General features: G+C 42.3%; 1 protein-coding gene across 9 annotated transcripts in view; it reads right to left on the bottom strand.

The window, feature by feature from the left end:
* The window catches only part of CMSS1 (cms1 ribosomal small subunit homolog), a 387,357-nt gene that overhangs the window by 604 nt on the left and 364,611 nt on the right, over nucleotides 1-22,142 (bottom strand). For all 9 annotated transcript variants that reach the window (XM_043511389.1, XM_043511400.1, XM_043511367.1 and 6 more), the window contains 6 exons: nucleotides 19,851-19,980; nucleotides 15,905-15,964; nucleotides 12,611-12,713; nucleotides 6,035-6,095; nucleotides 4,782-4,869; nucleotides 3,345-3,433 (listed from right to left, as the gene is read on the bottom strand). In XM_043511389.1, coding sequence (XP_043367324.1) covers nucleotides 3,345-3,433; nucleotides 4,782-4,869; nucleotides 6,035-6,095; nucleotides 12,611-12,713; nucleotides 15,905-15,964; nucleotides 19,851-19,980 — 531 coding nt within the window. The remainder of the gene's footprint in view (nucleotides 1-3,344; nucleotides 3,434-4,781; nucleotides 4,870-6,034; nucleotides 6,096-12,610; nucleotides 12,714-15,904; nucleotides 15,965-19,850; nucleotides 19,981-22,142) is intronic.

Raw genomic sequence — 22,142 nt, 5'->3', positions numbered from 1 at the left:
TCTGCTGCTTTTACAGATCCAAACTAACATGGCTACCCCTTGATACTGCAGTTATGGTTACACCAGGGCTTTCATTATAACCCCATTGTCAGCTCTGACTACCTTACAGAGAAGTTCACCTTTTGGGCTGAATGTTTCCATTCTTCACCTCAGCCCAGAGATGAAGGGTGTGAGAAAGCCTGGCAAATTTCTGTTCTACTCTTTTAAAGTTATACAAAGGGGTGGGGGATAAACATCTCTCCATTGGAAGTACATTTTAAAAGCTTTTTTGTTCACGTAACCTGAATAGCTGAACTTTACCAAGCTGATATTTTCAAGACTTACTGAAGGCTCAGCCCTTATATTGTTTACAAAAGAACAAATGTAATGGGGTTACAAAGGGTTTGAAAAGCTCAATTTAATGCTTGCACATTTAGAAACTTTTATCAACTTTGAGAACTAGGCTACTACTTTGTATTGCAGCCAATATCTATGTAGTAAGTTTCTGATGTAGAAAACTTTGTCTATATGCAGTTTAGACTGTGAAACCAGACTGTACTAAGCTCGTTATGCTTTGGCAGAGTTTAGAAGTTCTTCAGGAGAGAGCCTTGTAAGCTCCTCTAGCCTGATTATTCTGAATGTCTCCTTTTTTCTCTCTCTTATTTAAGTTGAGGGTAGGGCCAAACAAGGACATGAACATACAACAACTTTCCCTAATGTGATGTTAGGGTTACACATTTGCCCAGTATTAAGTTGGGAAATGTAGAAGACTACATAACTCTGCCTGTGACATTGCAAGAGCTGGAATCAGGATGTCCCTGTTCTCTCCGAATGTGGCGGGGTCTAGAATCAAGGCATGGGAGGGCTTTGGTTTTTGTTTTTAAACTTGTGTGTTTATTAGAACTCCACCACGTAAAAAATTAACCGTGCACACCAATGTCCCCAAGAACGGCTGCTCTCCGTCCTCAACCTCCGTCCTCTATGCTGCCTTCTTCACTCCCCCCTGGAAATGAGGTAAGTGTGCATTTAGAGGGAACTGTGGGTGCTTCACACCTCTGAAAAATCAGGCTATGAGTTTTTCCGTATGCTAATACAAAAATGTGCATGTGTTTCCAGCGCTCCTTGGCTTCTATGTGTTTAAACAAACAGTACTGCCGTATTTACAGTAAGATGCCAGTAATGAATCCTGTTAATTCTAACAGGACCAAAACTTTATTCGCCGAGAGAAGTTTATTGAAGAAGCCAGAACTATCTTGTAAAAGGGCCTCTGCCTGGTCCTCAATTGTATTGGTGAAATTTTGCATCCATGATTAACCATGGATACAAAGAATTAGTACATCATCTGACTGAGTCTGCTAATGGAGTTGCTAGCTAGTTACACACTATCATCACTCCCACCTTCAGTTATCTGTGGATACCAATTAGTTGTGTGATTTTGCAGGCCCACAAACTGGCAGCCATTTCTGAAAATCTGGCATTATCATGTTATTATTTATTACTATTTATTGTGTTCTTGGCATTTTACACAGAAGTAGGAGAACAAGGTACCTGGCTCAATGAAATACTCCAAATGTAAAGTCTTACCTTTGCCAGCACCTGATGGGATTCACTATTGCCCATGTTATGACATTTTATCTGTACTACGCTATCTGAGTACAGTTTAGTACATACCTTTCATATAAATGATTTCCGGACTCTTTCTGACATATGCAAGTAGTACGAAGTACTGTACTACAAGATGCTTCACATACGTATCCAAGGTTGCTGGGGGAAAACCCATATGTTGTGTTATCTGAGACATAGCAGGTGATGAAGGCTGTTCCATAATGCAGAAAATGCACAAAAGGGCAAAGCTGGTGTTACACATTCACCATTAACGTTGCACAATTCCTAGGCTTTTAATTTGTTTTCTTAATTTTACATATCTTTTCTAGTTAAATACAGTTTAGAGTCACAATTTGTTATCCAGGCAGCATCCAGTTGTAGGACTACTCCCCATCGTGAGATAGTATTCAGGAAGTTTGGCATGCTCCCTGCAGAACAAATGTTTAGTTAAGCTGTAAGGAATGGCTAGGAGGCCTTAGTCTCAGGTTTGCAATAGCACAGGTTCAAATCCAGGTAGATCAGCCCAGAGGCTGCGATTTGCTGCCTGTGGCTGACTCACAGAAACCCTGGTCCATCTGTAATCCATATGAGCCCATAGCACTCTTTCGTAATAGTAGGGCTTTGTGCCAATGTCCTTTCTAACATTTCTGTGATCTGTTCATCAGTGTCCGAATGGCTTAACACATCGTTTTACATGCAAGTACCCTATCAAACTCACACCTTGATATTTCTATTGATTATTTACACAAGGGGAGCCTCTTTGCTTCATTAAGTGAAGCTGCTCTTTTTTGCCTACTTGATTTCTTCAAGGTATTTTAGCAGACACAGTAGTCATCCTGCGAGCATGAGAAACACAACCTTGCACACGTGGTGGTGTGTGATACAACACACTCAAAAACATGTTAAAGTACAGAGCATGGATGGGTGTGTGTGACAATTTTCTTCCTTGTGATAAAGGTCTGTGCTACCTGTCAAAGGGATTGTCCCTCTGGAGGCTCCAGACATTGGCCACTTAGATGTTACCGTTATCCATGCTGCACAGGAGAGAGGTAGCCTTTTCATACTGATTGGAGAGACTTATGGTCAGTTCTCTCTCTGAGCTGAATACTGGTTATCTATATAGTCTACTACATATCAAATAGCACAATACCACAGCACAATGCTGCACACCTAACGATGTGAGTGCTGGCAACAGCCATCTGAAAAGCACATGGAATTGTCAGGATGAGAAGGCTCTACCAGTGGCTTACAGGCCAATAAGTTTTGCTGCTTTATGGGATCATATTGTTCTAGACAAGGTTGTAGTGTGACTCAACTGCCAATGTGCTCCTTCCATCTTGGAATCCAATGTGTCCTCAAAAGCTGCTCAAAAGGAATCTTATTTCCTTTTCTTCAATTTCTGAGAAAAACTTTCCTCCCAGGAATGGGTTGCTGAGAGTGTCTGGGAGGGGCAGAACTACTAGCTCAGAGACATCTGAGCAGGAAAAATTGATAGAGGGCACTGGAACACATTGGTACCATTTGCTGCAGCTCATGAGATGAGAGATGAAGAAGTGAAGTGCACTCAGTTTGGAGCTGGGGAACCCAGGGTGCAAAATTATAGGTAAAAATGCTAATTCCTTTGTGTTCCTTGAGTGCTAATACCAGAAGTCAGTTTCACAGCTGAAAATCCTGACTTCCCAGCATTCAAGTGTTAACTACGTTTAGACAGAAAGGTTAATATAATTACGTCATTGTTTAAAAAGGTGACCATACTGTACCTCAGGAATATCAATCATTCTCCTTAACTTCTGATCTCTCCAGTTCCAATCCAAAATCAGATACTTCAGGGAGTTCAAGCTAAGGCCATCTGAAAAGACAGTGCAAGTCTTACTATAATGAAGGTAAAATGACATGTGCTTATCAAAATGATTTTTGATTTTTTCATCCTTTGCAGTCTGTTCCCAGGGCACTGAACATTAAGCACTACATTTGCTGGTTGGAAAACTAACGCAGTGACAAACTTCCTTACCACATAATCCCATGCCTTTTCAAGAAGATAAACACAAAAGCAGAGCAACTGCTGTTGCCAGGCTTGTCAAGAGCCAATATCCTGCCTGCAAAGAATTCCCCAGACTTCCTCTTAATGAAACCACAGGAATTGAGTTTCCATGGCTGAGGACAAGCTGGTAAATTATAAGAACCTGAGCCAGCAGGAGCCAACCAGTGGGAACTGAGGATACTCAGAAACTTGCACAATCAGGTCCTAAATAAGCTTCAGGTCAGCAGCACTGCAAAGGGCTATGGTCATCTTCCATTTGAATGGAAGGAGACAAGGAGCAGATGGTTCTTTGGGAAATGACCTTCTGCAAGCTCTGCTAACTCTTCCATATCTAGTGGGTGATGTCCACAATTTTTCTTGCTAGCTTTTTCTCAATAACCTCCCATGGCAGCACTGAACTGTCAAACAGCTCTAGACATGAAGAACACATGGTCAGCTTCTGCTCCTAGCCCACCATCTCTCGTCTTGACATATCTTTGGGCTGATGCAGCAACATCAGCTCTATGATGTGCTGTTGAATTGTGATATCTTAACACTGTTGTAAAACACAGCAACAATGAAACATCTCACTGTTTCTGTGCTTCCTGGAGGGAGAAACGGTGGAGTCCCACACCAGAGCCAGCTCCCACCCTCGAGCAGGGTATAGGTTGGCCAATTGACCCGAAGAAGGAGCTGCTGTGACGGGACCATGGTTAGTATCCTATGATATCTACATTACATTTTGTTTTTATTGCAAATATCTATTTAGGAAGCAAAATATATGGCAGGAAAAAAAAAACTTAGATTTGGGAAGGAGAAGGAGGGTTAAACAGAAAACTAACTTCCCTGTTCAAGACCTTCATGCCTGGCAGGAGATGGGAATAATAAACTGAAAGACCAAGCAAATCTAATTTTGTTGGGTGGGGGTTTCAATAAAAACTGAAATTGAACTCAGAATTGTGCATAGCATAGCTCCTTTTGTCTAAGCCACTGTGTTCAGCTTCCCAGATTTTTAACTTTATATTCTTAACCTGCATTTGAGCGACAATTGTGTGAGCAGATCCCCAAATTCACTGACTCAGGTAAGTCCAGAACCTTCAAACTCTATTGAAGTTTCACTTATTCTGCCATGTGCAACATGTCCATTACCAGAGCGCATTCTAGCCTTCTCTCCTACCTTGTTTTACTAGTGCTTTTATCCTTCCAGGTGTTCCTACACCCAGGTGGATGACACCACTCTCCAGCATGTGCATCTGTTCTTTTATCTAATTCAAGGACAGTAAGAGAAAATGTTGCATCAGTAAACCCATAAGTGTTTAGGATTCCCTCTTAAAGAACATTTATTCCACACTGGAGGTAAATTCCAAATAGCACAATAACTCCTCTTAAAACACTATCTAAACTCAAGTCCATATGGAGAAATAGTGCCCAGCAAGCTGGGGTGTAATCTACAGTATTATAGCCTGCTGTGTGTAACTGTCCCCGTGGGCCCTGCTACCATGCATTCAGAGTTCCATAAGCACACTAAGGAACTTTTAGTGTGTGGTACTGGGGTCCACATGGACAGTGTGTGGAAGCTAAAGCACTGTACATTCAGACAGTAAGAGACACAGTGTTCATCTCTCAGATTGTAAAACTGGTACATATGGGGGAAAAGGCACAAAGGGCAGTGAGGTGTCCAGTCCTTTGAAAGTCAATAATTGAAATTCACTCGATTGTGCCTTTCAAAATCTCACCCTGAATACTTTTTCTGAGGTCTGAACAGCACTGGCTTCCCAACAATTAAATCAATCCTCTAGAACTAAATGGAGAGCACACAATCTGGGGAAAGTTAATGCAAAACTGGATTCACATTAATCTGCCCAAGACTGGGGAAGGATGAAATATACTGTGTGTAACATTTACCTGTTTGACAGTATTTATATAGAAGGCCAAATTTTCACCCACTGTCTCTGATTCCCTTGCTTGCAAAACAAACCTATCATTTATACACACAAACAGGCATTTGCATTGGGTAGCGGAGCATCCGACTATCTGATTTGCGTCCATCAATGTGGATGAAGGTGGAGTTTTGTGGATGCGAACACATGCACATGCTTTTTGGTTTGGTTTTTAAGCAGGCACAAAATCAGAGGCTGGTTGAGGCACAGAATATTCGAGTGTGTACCCACATAGGTTACTGATGGATGTTCTGATCTTAACGTAGGTGCCATGCTGCACAAAAAACACAGGGACATGAGGAGAGATTGAGGTGCGATCAGAGGAATCGCTTGGTTGAATGCCCAGAACTGGGTTGTTGGGGTACAGAAGGAGGCCCTTTTCTAAAGAAAGAAGCTATGTCCGTGAAAAGTATCCTTACAATATCACACCAAAGACAATGGTATGTGATTGGTTAGCCATTTCTTCAAAACTAGCTCTGAACTTGCTTACCTTTATGTGTTTTGCAAACAATTTAATAATTTTGCAGTCTCCTTTGAATGCCATCACTGACCTAGTAGAGGATAAATTAAAAATGAACTCAAACATTAGAACTCGGATTAGGAGTGTATAACAGGCAAAAGAGGAAACCAAAACTAGTTAATTTAAGAATGGGATGTCTAAATGAGTTAGGTGCCCAACTCCCATTGACTATTTGTACTTTGAAAACATCCCAAAAATTATTATTTAAATCTATATTTGGTAATTGTAATGATCTACAATCAGACCTACATACTAGAGGGCACAATTTAGGAGTAATTAACGCACATCTTTTTGATAGGTATTTATGTAATATTTAAAGAACATGTACTTTTACAATTGACTTCTTTCAAGACTATTGACTAATCAATTGCCAAATTTAAATAAAAGAATGATTTCACTATTGAATTATAGGCACACCAGAAAGCATTCTGAACCGGAAATTTAAGTTATTACATTTATTTATGCAATTATTAGGAAAATCATCCCTTCTGGGCTGTCATAACCCTTACTACACAAAGGAACCTTGATATCCACATCCCTGTTGACCACAACTCAGAAGACCAGAATTGCATCCTAAGCCTTTGCTTTGGGACATAGTTCTATATATAGAAAACTTCATGATCTGTATAATAAACTCAGCAGAAGAAAATGAGTATGGAGCTTACAAAGCTCCAGTTGAAATAGGCTTTTCCCTGCACTCAGGAAGAAATCAATGCACCAGTGACATGCAAGTCACCTGTTAAAGCCTTCCTTTACAACCATGAAGTCTAGAAACTTTTTTTTAAACAATGCAGAAATTCAACTGTCATCATGTGAATTCTGGAGCCAGGAGAGGAGACATGACCAGAGTTTTCATGCCTTCAACCCAGCCTTGCACTGCTCTGCTCTTCACTCCATGGTGTATTGTGGGATAGCAAGATCTGCATCTGCTATTGGGCAAGATCTGCATCTGCTATTGGGAAAGCTGGGAGCAGAGGAGCCTGGGTACTCGGATCAAGAGTACAGAGTGGAGAATGCAAACCACTGATCTAGCGATGTGTGTTGCAGAAAATATGACAGTTCTCATCAAGAGATTGGGCCAAGAGAAACAAATTCTGATTTCCATACCTTCAGTTGGGGAAGTCAGGTTTGGGCAGGAAGCCTTTCAAATCTGAACCAATATACAAATCTCATCAACCCCTATACCTGTGGAATCAAACTGAACGAATGTGGACACACCAGAGCTTGTTGCTGCTGTATCCTCACTCTGGTTTTCACAAGTTACAAGGCCCTGGGAGCATCGGGGCAGTAGCAGCACCTCAGCACAAAATTAACAACTGCTGGATAGGAACCAACTAAGGAGAAGAGTCATGCAGACACTACATCGGTCGTAGAGAAATGAGAGAGAAAGGCAAGCGACCCTACAACAGGGTGGATCAGACACAGGAACGGTTAGTGGGACATACAGCAGGATGGGATGGGATAGAAGCTGGGACATGACCTACATGCCAGCGCTCAGTGGTTTGAGCATTGGCCTGCTAAACCCAGGGTTGTGAGTTCAATCCTTGAGGGGGCCATTTAGGGATCTGGGGAAAAAAAATTGGGGATTGGTCCTGCTTTGAGCAGGGGGTTGGACTAGATGATCTCCTGAGGTCCCTTCCAACTCAGAGATTCTATCTCTCTATCTCTCCTTCCTCCTTCCTATGAAACATGGAAAACAAAAACAGAGCCCACAAAATCTAGAATCAGCGATTGCAAAGGGAAAGAAAGCAGGAGAAAGAAAAGTACATGAGGAACCAGAGATGAATAACTGTGTAGCTAATATGACAGAGGAGAGAGGGAAACTCAGACTTTTTCTGCTCCACTTTCCCAACAACAGGGAGTGTGGAACGAGACTTCCACACACAGTCAGTTACTGAAGGACTTTCCATCCCAAAGTGAGGGAGTAAGACCCCTGTCCGCATCGGTGACAATAGAAAGAGATGGCAGAGACAACATCTCAGTTCTGCTGTCACTCTACTAGCACAAAGCCCAGCCTTTTGAAGTCAGCAGTGAGGTTAGCACAGCACCTGAGTGAAAGACCAAGCTTGGGCTCCCTTCCCAGAAGGGACCAGAGACTTCAGCACAGCAGGAGCAGAGTGACTGGATGCACCATCTGGTGGCTCAGAGAAGTCCTTATGAACAAATAAGTTCTGTGTATGAAGAATGAGTGTGTGTGTGCTGACAGGTGTCTGTGTGCAAACAGGGGGAAAAGTTGAGAGAAAATACTACATCAGTGAGGCTGTGAAGATGTGTTCATAGTGCGTCCGCAGCTGGACCTTGTCCTTGTAAAACACCGTATAGGGCGTCTCTGAAGTAAACACCCTGATCTCAGAGACCACACAGGCAGACTTTATTGTGACCAGGAAAGAAACTTTTCAGGAGAGGAGGAGAAGGGAGCAGGAAGCTAGAAGCTCGAAGAGAGGACCCCTGAGCCACGACAACATGAGGTTGAGGTCCCAGTGAGGGACAGGAGCCCTGACATGCAGGTAAAACTCTCCAGACCTTTCAAAAACCAGACTGTCATGTTGTGAGTGAAGACCAACCTGTCCTGGAGCGGAGGGTGGAAGGCCAAAATAGCAGCCAAGCGAACTTCGACTGATGACAAGGACAGCCCTTGGAGCTTGAGGTGTAGAAGATAGTCCAGAATCACCTGCAGCAAAGCCTGCTCAGCCAGGATACCCCAGGCCAAGGTCCAGCATATGAACCACTTCCACTTGGCCAGGCAGGTCGCTCTGGTGGAGGGTTTTCTGCTACCCAACAGGACCTGTTGGACACAGGCTGAGCATTCCCGTTCCTCCGCATTTAGCTGTGTGGAAGCCATGCTCTCAAGTGCAGCAATGCCAAGTTCAGATGCAGAAGACTGTCCTGGTTCTGGGACAGCAGGTTCGGCCAGAGAGGAAGCTGCATCGGGGCGGCTACCAAAAGGTCCAGCAGCATGCTGAACCAGTGCTGCCGAGGCCACACAGAGGCTACCAGGATCACCTTTGCCGTGTCCTGTTTGATCTTCATAAGGACCTTGTGAATTAGCGGCACCAGCGGGAAGGCGGACATCAGAGCCCCTGACCATGGGAGCAGAAAGGCGTCCGACAGGGAGCCCCTATCCAATCTCCAGGACGAGCAGAACACGTGGTATTTCCTATTCTGACAGGATACAAAACAGGTCCACCTGGGGAGTCCCCCACCTCCAGAAGATCCCACTGACCGCCTCCGGATAGAGCAATCACTTGTGGCGAGACAAGAAAGTCCTGCTGAGGTGATCTGCTAACTTGTTCCTGGCCTGGGCAGATGCACGGCTACCAGATGAATGACATGCTGCACAAAGAAATCCCAAAGGCAGACAGCTTCTTGGCAAAGGGCCAACAACCTGGCTCTGCCCTACCTGTTGATGTAATACATGGCAGCAGTATCGTCTGTCAGGACATGCACCACCTTGCCCTTCACGTTGGACAGGAAAGCCTGCCAGGCCAGGTGAACCACTTTGAGCTCCCTGATGTTTATGTGGAGGGACAGATCATTCCACGACCGGTGGCTTTGTGCCACTGGTGCCATTGGTTGCTGCTCCGAGGAGGTGGCCGAGGAATGGACTGACGGAGGTATCGTCAGCACAGGCATGTCCCATGTGCTCCAGTAGGGCCATTGGCCTTGCTGCCACAACAGCATCACGGAGGTCGACACAGTCTCAAGTGCCCAATCGCGCCAGTGCTGTCGCAGTGAGGGGCTGAATCCTCTTTCTGTACCAGAGGAATCATCTTCCGGTGAACACAGAGGAGCCGTAGAAGACTAGTGTCCGGTGGCTAACCGTTGCCGCAGGAGACCGGTGCCTCGAGTACAAGGATTGGTGCCGGGACCGGGAAGATTGGTACCGTAATGGAGACCACTCCCACTGTCTGGGAGATGTGGATCTGTGCCAAGGAGACAGCCGGCGGGAGATGATCAGTGCTGTCAATACGGTGACCAGTGCCTTCCTCTAGGCGACCCATGTTGAGAGGGCGGAGACCACGAGCACAGTGCTGGTGATCTAGGATGGCCTGCAGAAGACAGAGACCTGGGGCATGGAGACAGAGAGTGCTGACTTGTCTCTGGAGACTGGCATCGTTCGCCTGCCCTCTGCGGGGGTCTATATAGCTGGCTTGCACTCGCTGAGAGCCTTTGCCGTGTCCTAGGACACATGTGGTGCCGGCAGCGCTAGTAGAGGCCTCTGCTCTCTGGGCACCAGGAAAGCCTGGGAAGGTGTCAGCCCTACCACTAGTCTGGGTCCCCTACCACTTCCTGGAGTCGGCAGCGGATCCCTTGTGTGGCTAGGGGGCCCCAGTCAAGCAGGTGGCCCCGGTGTGGGCTGGCAGTCCAAACTGGGTCCTTTGCCCTTCTTGCTCATGCTGGGGAGTCACTCTTCTTCGACCTCTTCTTAGGCACCAGTGACGGGGAGCAGTGCCAGGCAGAGCCCAGTGCTGGGGGTGTGCTGCACACCGATGCCGAGGTGCTTGGGGCAGAGTCTGGCCGGGAAGGCTCGGACACTGGGCGGAGAGCAACCTCCATGAGAAGAGCTCTCAAATGGACGTCTTGCTTTTTTTGAGTCCTGGGACAAAAGTTCTTACAGATGCGACACTTGGTCCTTCCCAGGCTATTCCCCCAAGTACTTGAGGCAGCTGCTATGGGGGTCACTCACAGGCATAGGCCTGTTGCAGTCAGAGCATGCCCCACCTGGGGCAAAGTCACTGCTGGGACGCTATCGCTAACTACTTACTAACTACTGTAAACGAACTATTTACAAGGCCTTAAGGCTTGGAAACTGAAGTAGAAAAACTGCTAACCCCTGCCAGGCAAGGGAAAGGCGCTCCAACTAACCACCACGGGCGGTAAGAATGAACAGAGGGCATAGGGCCGGCAGCACCTAATATACTAACACATGAACACAGCACTCAGGGGGCACCACAGCCAACCCAACAGATACCGCTAAGGCAAAAATCTCCAATGGCCACACACGTGGGTGCATGCACACCTAAAATAGAATCAACATGAGCAAGCATTCGAAGAAGAACGTTCATTTATTAAACAGCACTTAACCCGCTAAAAAGCAATAAGGTACAGTGCCCTGTTCTCAAATACATATGTTCATGACCCTGGCATCTCTGATGTTGGCAACATTGCCAGAAACAAGTCTTGGGTCAGGCTGCTCAAAGCTGGCAGAAACCTCCACACATCTCCCTCCCAGTCATCAGCAAACATTTCCCCCAGCTCTCATAAATATGATGCAAATTAGAACTAACAGAGAAAATACGGGGCAGATGATCCACACCCCAGTCAGTGTATGTCACACACCTCCCTCCCCCAACCCGCCCTTTAGCCTACCAACAACACAGTCCACAGACATCAGCAACTCTGTGGGGACTGAAATAGCTCCTTGCTCCTGTCCAGATTTCCACTCTATGGCTTCATGAGCTAGAGAAACAGGCATTAGGGCTGGGTCACCTAGAAAAACCGCTAGTATATCCAGAGTGTCTAAGCTATGAGAGGGGAAAAAATGTTCCTCGTACCAGTCTTGCAGACAGAATTGGATTTGTGAAGACCCTGGCTTCATGGAACAGCCAATATTTTATTACCACAGTAGTAGTGTCACAGTAGTTAGTATTTTTCTTTAAGGCCCAGCTAATGAAGTTAGGAAACTTTCATCCTTCAGTGGAAAAAAAAAAAAAAGATTCTAGCTCTCATGGTTGCAGAGAAAAGTTTGTACATGTAACCATAGTGCAGCCTAAAGACTCAAAAACACAGAAGACAGAATTCAAAATAAAGCTTATTCTCTGTAAATCAGTCACTAAGGAGTGACAGAATCACACCCTCCATAGCAGGCCTAGTATTCCAGGCAGGTGAAAACAGGATATTACACAGACCAGTGTTTCTCAACCAGTGAATCGTGACTCTTGGAAGCAGAGTCACAAAAGCTAAGCGGGGTGGGGATGTGAGGGACTGAAAATTTTATTACAATCTATTATTATTGATACATTTTCTTTACTCTTACTTTTATATTAAATGCAAGGGAGAGGGAGGTCATGAAAAAAACTGGCTGTGAAGAAGGGGTTGCCAACCTGAAAAGATTGAGAAACACTAACACAGGTCAGACACATAGGTCTCCACAAGGGGTCCCAGAGCACTGTGTTTCTATTGAACTTTGTCATAGAAATGTCCTGACACTGCACTCAAAATGATAGTGTTGAGCTATGCATCTTTTTGCACTTAATCTGTTCTTAAGTGTAATAGGTTGTATGTCTTTCTAAGAGCAACTATGCTTTAGTTTTGGTTTGTAACAAAAACAGTAGATCTATGCAGCCAAGTTATTAAGTTCTTCTTTAGTCTAAACCAAATACCACAGTACCATGGTTTGGAGGAGTGAAGGATATTGCATCAGTTGAGTCAGTAATTTTGTTGGCTAGCAAAGGACATTGTCCCGGTTTTGCCTTTATGTCTAGGCTTCCAGGCAAAACCTCTGACCAGGTGCCAGTCTCAACATAACATTTGCTTTCAACATACTTAATGAGCTCCAAACAACGGAGAGCAGAACTGCAGATAATCAGCATCAGCACAGACTTCTTCTCCTTGTGGTTTTTACGAAGTTTTGCCCATTTGGGACAGACTGCAACAAGAAATACAAAATACACAGAGAAAGCTATGACTTAAATACATATTGCAATGCTAAATTATACAAGTACATGACGAATAACTGCCTGCCGAAAGACTATACTTATGGCACACTACTTCATAGTCTTAGTTTGAAAAACATTAAGAAATTTCCAAAAAATTAACAAACAAAAGGTCTCATGTACCAAACAATGAAATATGATTACCAAATAGGTTACATTAGAAAACAGGTTACATAAGGGTCAAAATGCAGCCACTGTGTAAATATGCACAAATCCACTGACTTCAATTGACCCTAAATTTGCAATGCAATTTGATTTATAGTAGTACTTTAATAGAGAGAAAAATTGTTAAAGGGGATACATTTATTGCACCTGAACCACAAGGATGTAAAAGCAGATCTACTTAACCAGGACAAAAGAGAATAAAAATTCTCATTACTAATTTCAATAGCTAGGGACAGGTAGAAATGGTACAATAAAATTAAGACAACATAATTAGGCCTTGTCTACACTGGTGGCAGCGTATAGGGTACGCATAGCTACACCAAGCAGTGAAAAACGCAAGCTGCGTCCACACTGCAATGTGTAGCTACATAAAGCAGTGAAAGGCTCTGGAAGTGGGGAAGGAGTAGAGAAAGGCTCCAGCGACGTGAAGTTTCCAGAGCATTTTCCTGCTGCCTCCCCATTGCCAGAGCCTTCCCACGCTGCCAGGAGTCTTTCACTGCAGCAGGGAAAGGCCCCAGCAGCGGGGAGCTGGCAGAGCATCTCTCTGCTCCCTTGCCCCTTTTCCCCTAGCCTTTAACCACTGCCAGAGCCTTTCCTTGTGGCGGGGAAAAGTTCCAGCAGCAAAGAAACAGCAGAACACTGCACTGCTCAAGACAGCAGTGTAGACAGGGAGGCACTGCTTGGGCATGTAGAGAGCCGTGTAGGGCATATGCCATAAGGTTCTGGCATATCTTTACTCATGTAAAGCTCACCATCTACACTTCTATTTATACCCATGCAAGGAAGGCGTGCATTGTATATACTCTGCATACTACCGTAAGCATAGACACAGCCTTACATATTTAACAAAGTGTGGTCAAATATTAAGAAATATTTCCCAAATATTATTTAAAAGCAAAACTAAAATATTATGATGCAAAATAATAACCTTGCAGAATACAAATATGCAGCAACATAAAAGATGTAATATAACTGAATTTATGAATATTTCAAGGGCAAGATTAATTTTAATCCTTTAAAAAGTGGAAGTTAAATCCTAGTGAGGAAAATAGAAAGCAGCATAAAATCTGGCTAAATGAAGTGTAAAAATATAATTAGGCAGACCAAAAAAGAATTTGAAGAACAGCTAGCCAAAGACTCAAAAAGCAATAGCAATTTTTTTTTTTAAGTACATTAGAAGTAGGAAGCCTGCTAAACAACCAGTGGGGCCACTGAATGATCGAGGTGCTAAAGGAGCACTCAAGGACGATAAGGCCATTGCGGAGAAACTAAATGAATTCTTTGCATCTGTCTTCACGGCTGAGGATGTGAGGGAGATTCCCCAACCTGAGACATTCTTTTTAGGTGACAAATCTGAGTTACTGTCCCAGATTGAGGTGCCATTAGAGGAGGTTTTGGGACAAACTGATAAATTAAACAGCAATAAGTCACCAAGACCCGATGATATTCACCCAAGAATTCTGAAGGAACTCAAATGTGAAATTGCAGGACTACTACTTGTCATCTGTAACCTATCAGTTAAATCAGCTTCTGTACCAAATGACTGGAGGACAGCTAACGTGACACCAATTTTTATAAAGGGCTCCAGAAGTGACCCCGGCAATTACAGGCCGTTAAGCCTGACTTCAGTACCGGACAAACTGGTTGAAACTATAGTAAAGAACAAAATTGTCAGACACGTAGATGAATATAATTTGTTGGGGACAAGTCAACATGGTTTTTGTAAAGGGAAATCATGCCTCACCAATCTACTAGAATTCTTTAAGGGGGTCAACAAGCATGTGGACAAGGCGGATCCAGTGGATATAATGTATTTAGATTTTCAGAAAGCCTTTGACAAGGTCCCTCAGCAAAAGCTCTTAAGCAAAGTAAGTGGTCATGGGATAAGAGGGAAGGTCCTCTCATGCACTGGTAATTGGTTAAAATATAGGAAACAAGGGGTAGGAATAAATGGTCAGTTTTCAGAATGGAGAGAGGTAAGTAGTGGTGTCCTTCAGGGGTCTGAACTGGGCCCAGTCCTATTCAACATATTCATAAATGATCTGGAAAAGGGTAAACAGTGAGGTGGCAAAATGTGCAGATGATACAAAACTACTCAAGATAGTTAAGTCCCATGCAGACTGTGAAAGACTACAAAAGGATCTCTCAAAACTGGGTGACTGGGTAACAAAATGACAGATGAAATTCAATGTTGATAAATGCAATGTAATGCACATTGGAAAATATAATCCCAACTATATATATATATATAAAATATTGGACAGTTCTCTAAAAACATCCACTCAAATGTTCAACGGCAGTCAAAAAAGCGAACAGAATGTTGGGAATCATTCAGAAAGGGATAGATAATAAGATAGAAAATATCATATTGCCTCTATATAAATCCATGGTACACCCACATCTTGAATACTGTGTGCTGATGTGGCCACCCCATCTCAAAAAAGATATATTGGACTTGGAAAAGGTTTAGAAAAGGGCCACAAAAATGATTAGGGGTATGGAACGGCTGTCGTATGAGGAGAGATTAATAAGACTGAGACTTTTCAGCTTGGAAAAGAGACGACTAAAGGGGAATATGACAGAGGTCTATAAAATCATGACTGGTGTGGAGAAAGTAAATAAAGTGTTGTTTACCCCTTCTCATTACACAAGAACTAGGGGTCACCCAATGAAATTAATAGGCAGCAGGTTTAAATGGGCGATGGGATGGATCACTTGATGATGACCTGTTCTGTTCATTCCCTCCAGGGCACCTGGTATTGGCCACTGTTGGAAGACAGGATACTAGGCTAGATGGACCTTTGGTTTGACCCAGTATGGCCGTTCTTATGTTCTTAAGTGGACAGATATGCATATTATCTTGTGCATATCATGAGGATTCTACTTTCTCTTGAATACTGCTCTAAAAATTTTTTTTATAAATAAACTCCACACTCCTTGCGACTAATATTTTACTCACTTTCCTTCAGGTATGAAGAAAAACTGTGGGTGAGGTCATTGGCTGGCAGGAAACAGGAATCTAAAACCATAAGAGACAAAATGTTTTTGTTGACAGATGTGCAACAGAATAACTGAGTAGATTCATAAGTTTACAGTACAACACTAGGTATATCTATTAAATCTTTCTTGGATTAAATCTACCAGTAATGCTTATTCTTTGAAAATGACGTGGATTGCCCTTTGGAAAGGCAGAGTTTTGTGGTCCCCACTACGCAACAGCAATGAACTTGTGAACTGGTTAACTGAATCATGGTAAAATCTATCAACACAATTTTAATGCCCTCCTCAATCATCTGAATGTTTTTCTCCCCTCACCCACCGTAAATATAGCATTACACAACTGACCACATACATAATGGAGGGTTTTCACATACCTTTGTAGTATCAATCAGAAGCCACAGCCAGAATCACTATGATTTTTTGGACCATTGGTCCAATCTAACATGGCAAATCCTACATTCAGGAGTCACTAAAACAATCAGGATTGTACAGAATAAAAGTAAGATGTGGGTCATCCTCTTATCAATGGGGTTACTTTTCTCTCTGGACTTTCACATTGCACAACTCTGTAAATTATGCTCAATCACAGTTATATAAATATTGACATGCATTTTAATTCCTCATCCTCACTAGGAGGCTCTCTCCATGATACTCTCTCCATCCCAGATATAAAGCTGCCAAATTTTACCCAGCCGCTAATCTCCATTCAGTTAGACCAATAGCTGGCCATTAGTCTCCTCCTTTTTGTGAGAACACACAAACTCAGAGAGTTTTAACACAGACTTTCAGATGCACCCAACCACACCATCATTATGCTGCATGAAACCTGGCACTCCAGGAAGCATGTCTTTAGGAGGGGTATGTTTGGTAATGTGTCTGTAATCATGTAAATTAAATATTTTTTTATTCTGACAATGATAAAACTATTGGATTAAAAAATCTGTCTCATCATGCGTGGTAAAATACCTTACGTGTTAGTTAAAGGCAATTTGGTGTCAATCTGAAAACCTTAATGAGAGGACACAAAAGGTATATGTTTCGACATGATTTGTGCCAAGTATCAAGAATGGGCAGTTTGTTTCTGATACTGTAACTGTGGTGCCCCCTAGAATTTTGTTTAAAGTAGGATGGCACAAAATTCTAGCCTGAGGTATTTCAGAACGACTTGCACTGAATCACAGACCAGAGCTGCACTGGCCAGTTTAACAGCTTTCCTTCTGTTTGTCACCCCTAGTTTTAAATAATTAGTCTTAAGTGATCATGAGAAAGTATTTTAATTGTGGATGCACGTGTAATTATCAGCATGTTACTTGTCCAAACATTGAACAGAACATATTAATACCTCAATCTATCCGCTAACGGGTTTTGGACCAAATTAACCCCAGCAGCTACCTGTTGTCAACTGATCCCCAGGCACCTGACAGTGGAATCACTCAGATTCAAACAAAGCAGAGGCTATGTTATTACTGCCAACCTCACTCCACCATTTCTGACAGGGTGGATGTGAAGGCCGACTTAATTTTTAACTGGAGCACAGCAGAAACCCCGCCAGCTAAATTTGCTGAAGGAAGCTGCTTTCCAACATTGCACTCTCCATGTGGTGGATTTTCTATTGCTGCAATTTTAGGTTTTTACCACTGGAATTCAGAATCTGACCCTTTGTATTAAAATCACTTCCTAATTGTTTACTTAGGGGCTGGTGTCTAAAAGGAGGTGAGGGTGCTCAATACCTTGCAGGATCAGTCCCTGATTTATGCATTTGGTTTTCTATTTACAAGATGCACCTCCCCAGCACTGTAGGATAAAGCACTAAGGTTTCAACTGCAGTTTTAATTCCAAAGGTGAAGCTATCAATTCTGAATGAGTCCAAAGGGCAGCGTAGAAAAGACTTTACCAGGAGTAATTTCACAGCTCTAAATGTCTATTTTTGGTGTTGTCCTATCTACAGGCCTTCAGGGTAGATGTGTCATCTATCTTTGCCATTATTTGTGCTAATGAGGGCCCAGCCAGTCTGATTACAGTAACTCATATTAATGACTTAATAATGCTGAATAATTCAGAGGAAGATGTAGAAGGAAGGAGTTCTTAATTTTCCAATTTCAAAAGGAAACTAAATACATGTCATAGGTCAATGACTATTTTCACCAAACCATCAGAACCGGGATGTTAACAATACCTTAAACCCCCCAGAAAGGATTAAAACCACATAACCACAGCTTGCAGCAGCCAGAAACCAAGTTGGCTTAAACCCAAACATCTAAGTTTAATATTTTGCTAACACAACTAAACAACTTCAAGTAGATGCCCTCTGTTCTGCCCAATGAGTTGATATGAATGACTTGACAGCTACAGAAGCCACCAACCCCTTTGGCTTTGTAAGCTTCCAAACACCCCTTCAAGAAAAGAAAGAAAAAAACAACCCTAGACCCAATCCATATGGAAATGGGTTGCTTCACTAGCCTAAAGGCCTTTCTTAATAGGAAAGTGACAGAGTATTGTTATTTGCACAAAACCCTATGGGGTTTAGAAGTACAGAATGTAAGTGCTTCATAGCAATACAGAGGATGAAAGGCTTCTCTGGTTTTTAGGATGCAATGCAGCAGGATGGCAAAACTCTCCCTTGATTCAAGAAGAAAGCTAAGCTGACCCTAGAGAAAGGAAGGAGGGTCAGTCTAGGATCACATGTCTCTGCATGAAGCTGGGAAGAGAGTGCAGTTATCTAGAAAGACAAGCTTTGAACAGTCAAAAACAGAGAGTGCAGCTTGGCTGAAAGGATCATAGTGGGGCACAGGGCACAAAGAGTTCAGTGTGTATCAATGGGATAAAACAAGAGCCAGCAGACTTGTTACTGGGGCCCTTTTGACTCTGAGTATACAATATCAATACATAGGCACTCACAGTATCTTCTTATATAACCTAACAACAAGAATTAAGGCTACAACTTGGGCTCAAAATAAGGAATCATGAAATTTTTTAGGCTAAAGCTTTTAGGAGTTAAGGTATGCTACGTTGGGGATGGGGGGTGGGGAGGAGGAGAAGGCCTCTGTCTAAACCAAAAAGAAAATTTTAATTATTTTTATTACAACCCCCCTCCCTTCCACTTTGACAGCACTGGAAAAGTAGATTTTTATTAAACCTCCTTCCCCCCTTCACCTTGACAGCATTGGAAAACTAATTCCATTTTATTCATAGAACAAAAAGCACAGCAGTGCAGTTTCCTCTTCACCTCAAACCTTTAGTGGGGTGAATGGGAGTTCAGTCTCCATGCCCTACCCATTTTATCACTGGGCTCACCAGTCTCTCTCCAGTCAGACTGCCAACAAGCAGCCAGTTTAGGTACAAAATCTGTCCACTAGGTCTGAACTAAAGCTGCCAGCTCATTTTATATAGCTCACCAAAACGCCAACATGTGATAAGAGCAGTGTAGTCAGCATTCCATAACTAATTCAGAATGGTTTCTGACTATTTTTCCTTCTTTAGAATTTATTTCAGCTCAGGTGAAGCTTTATCTTAAATGTCTGAGTACAGCTCCACTAACCACAGGAATAAGACCAATTTTCCCAGCTCTCAGTAACTTGGAAACCATTACTTAGAAATCCCTGCACTTCTATCAAAAAAAGAAACTTCCTGAAATTAATGTTCTGCAATGACTGGATATGTTGAAACAATGCTTCCTTTCGTTTCCTTAACTGCACCATTTAGAAAACAAACCCACTTACTTATTCCAAAAGAACTCACAATTCATCTTAAATACCATAGCAATACCCTACAAGAAAAAATTCTCATAAAACCCCATAGAACTCAGGAGATGTGGATTAAGAAACCCTTTAGTTCCTAAAACAGATGAATCCCCATCCCCCACGCAGAAGGAAATGCACAATGCTCTTTGATATAGCACATTTTACCTGGCAGTTTTAACTCTTCTAGTTCAATCACTGAACGTTTAGTACCAAAGTGTTGACTAAGCAGCTTTTGTAGGTCTTCAGGGACACCTGGTTTTGGACATGATTTTGCAAGAATATCAGAAATTTTCTTCTGTAAACAAAAGTTAAAAAAAAAGGAGATGTAAGGCATTTTCAATATGGTGTTTGCTATTTAACAATCTAATGATAATCTGTAAGAGTATGTTTCTTCCTAATCTTATACAGGTGAAACAGAGTCCTAAAGTCCTTATAATTGGGCAAAACTCCCATTGCCTTCATTGGCAGTGAAAATTTCAGAACTGGGTCCGCAGCCTGTGAAGTAAAAACAAAAACATCTTTACTGTGTACCTCTGTTATGCACTTTACTGCAATACTGGGATTTTCTCAAAGATTGTGTTGGGGGAGGAATTGGGTGATAGGTTTTTTAATTTATTACTTTATCACTATTGCCAAGTCTCACAAATGTGTCACAAATCTTACAATAGTAGGTGTTTTTCTTAAAGCAACAGCTAGAGGAGTCAAGAGATTACTGAAGAATCTCAGCTCTCATTTAAATGTAAAAGGTAAACTTGCAGCACAATTGATTGCATAGAATAGTTTGGAAACACGACTAGAGAATAGCCTAACAGCTCAAAAACCAACTGGCAAAGAAAACCCCCCAAAACATTTATATGAAATGTTATTGCTTTTAAACTGATCATGATTCTGGGGGCCCTAGTTCATGATTTTTGAATGACTGGGGTTGACAATACTGCTCTAGAAATATCAAGAATTAGAGTTGCCAATTTTGATTGGATGTATTCCTGGAGATTTCATCACATGACAATCATGAATGAAAGATAATCTTTAATTCCTGGAGACTCTGGGCCAATCCTGGAGGGTTGGCAACCCTATCAAGAATACCAGGTCCTCATTTCCATCTGTTTGTTGGAGGATCTTAGCAAGATCTTTCTAGGACCTGGATGGTGATATCTCAAGAGGCTGAAACCTGAGGTATAGTTTTCAGTCTCCAACTAGGGGACAGGAGCAGGGATGCTGCGTTGTACAGCATAAGGACATGTCAGCAGTTGAAATTTCAAATGCAATATTATATATAAACACTTTGAGACCATTTTCATACATCATAAAGGAGAATGAAACTTTTTAAAAATTCTGAGCAGCCTACCTTTAACCAGCTGTCGTGAAGATGATATTTTATAAATGAAGCCTACATTCATGGTTTGATCTTAATCCCACTGAAATAAGTCAGAGTTTTGCCATGCTTTGAAGTCATAATTTCACTTTCTAAATTAATTAATTAAATGAATGACAAGGAAAGAGAATCTGGATCCCTCTTTATTTAAATGATCTTACTGCTTTTAAAAACAAGAGATTTTCAAGCAGAGAAGGCAGCTTGGCATGACAGAGGGTATTACAATATGGACAACCCTAACAGCCAAATTGTGAACTCCTTATTCCTGTTAGTGACATGTTACTCGCTTGAGCGATCCCAGCTAACTGCTCACCAATGGGACTAAAGAGATCAGAACCTGGCCCTAAGAAAGGTCTTGAAAATTTTTTGCCCAGTTGCAAAACATTTAGGCCCTGAACAAGAACCTTTTGAAAGCACTGGGAGCATTTTCAGCGGACTTTGGCACAAGCCCTTGCAGTGTCTATGTGATTTCACTCAGTGAACAGCAGTAATTCAAGTTCCATCCTGATTCAGTACAATTTTCCTGCTGTGTAATGACTGCAAGCTGGGCCACTTTTTGGAGATGTTTTATAGAGAGTAATTATCTAACAGATAATAACCCAAGAACAACAAGACTCATTCTGCTTAGTACCACGGGATAATTGCCGTTTCACTGGCTCATTACGTCATTCACTGACTCACTCAATTCCTTCTGGAAAATTATGGTTCTCTTGAGGAAGATGCTGATGTTAACGAGAAATTCCATAACAGTCAGTTCAAGGACACCTGATCATACTCTGTTTCTTCAAGGAGCGCTCTGGGAAAATGTTCTTCACACAGGAAGTTTTATTATTTTTTCTTCCAATTCATTCCAGATGCTTAAGGAGCAAAGGGTTTTATTTATTTATTTATTTATAAAAGAGAGAGTCATTAGTTTCGGACCTATATGTTAGTACAGTATAATAAATTCTTCATGATGATTATTTGACAGGTTATGTGTACAGACTTAATGGCATATTACCACTGAAAAAAAAGATCTAACTAAGCCTCTACTGTTTGCATGAAAACTGGAGGTTTATTTTAGGTCTAGTCACCCATTTTCA

Source organism: Dermochelys coriacea, chromosome 1 (assembly GCF_009764565.3).
Source record: "Dermochelys coriacea isolate rDerCor1 chromosome 1, rDerCor1.pri.v4, whole genome shotgun sequence".
Classification (NCBI taxonomy): domain Eukaryota; kingdom Metazoa; phylum Chordata; order Testudines; family Dermochelyidae; genus Dermochelys; species Dermochelys coriacea.
The sequence above is the reverse complement of the archived record's forward strand: the minus strand, read 5'-3'. Positions and strand labels throughout refer to the sequence as shown.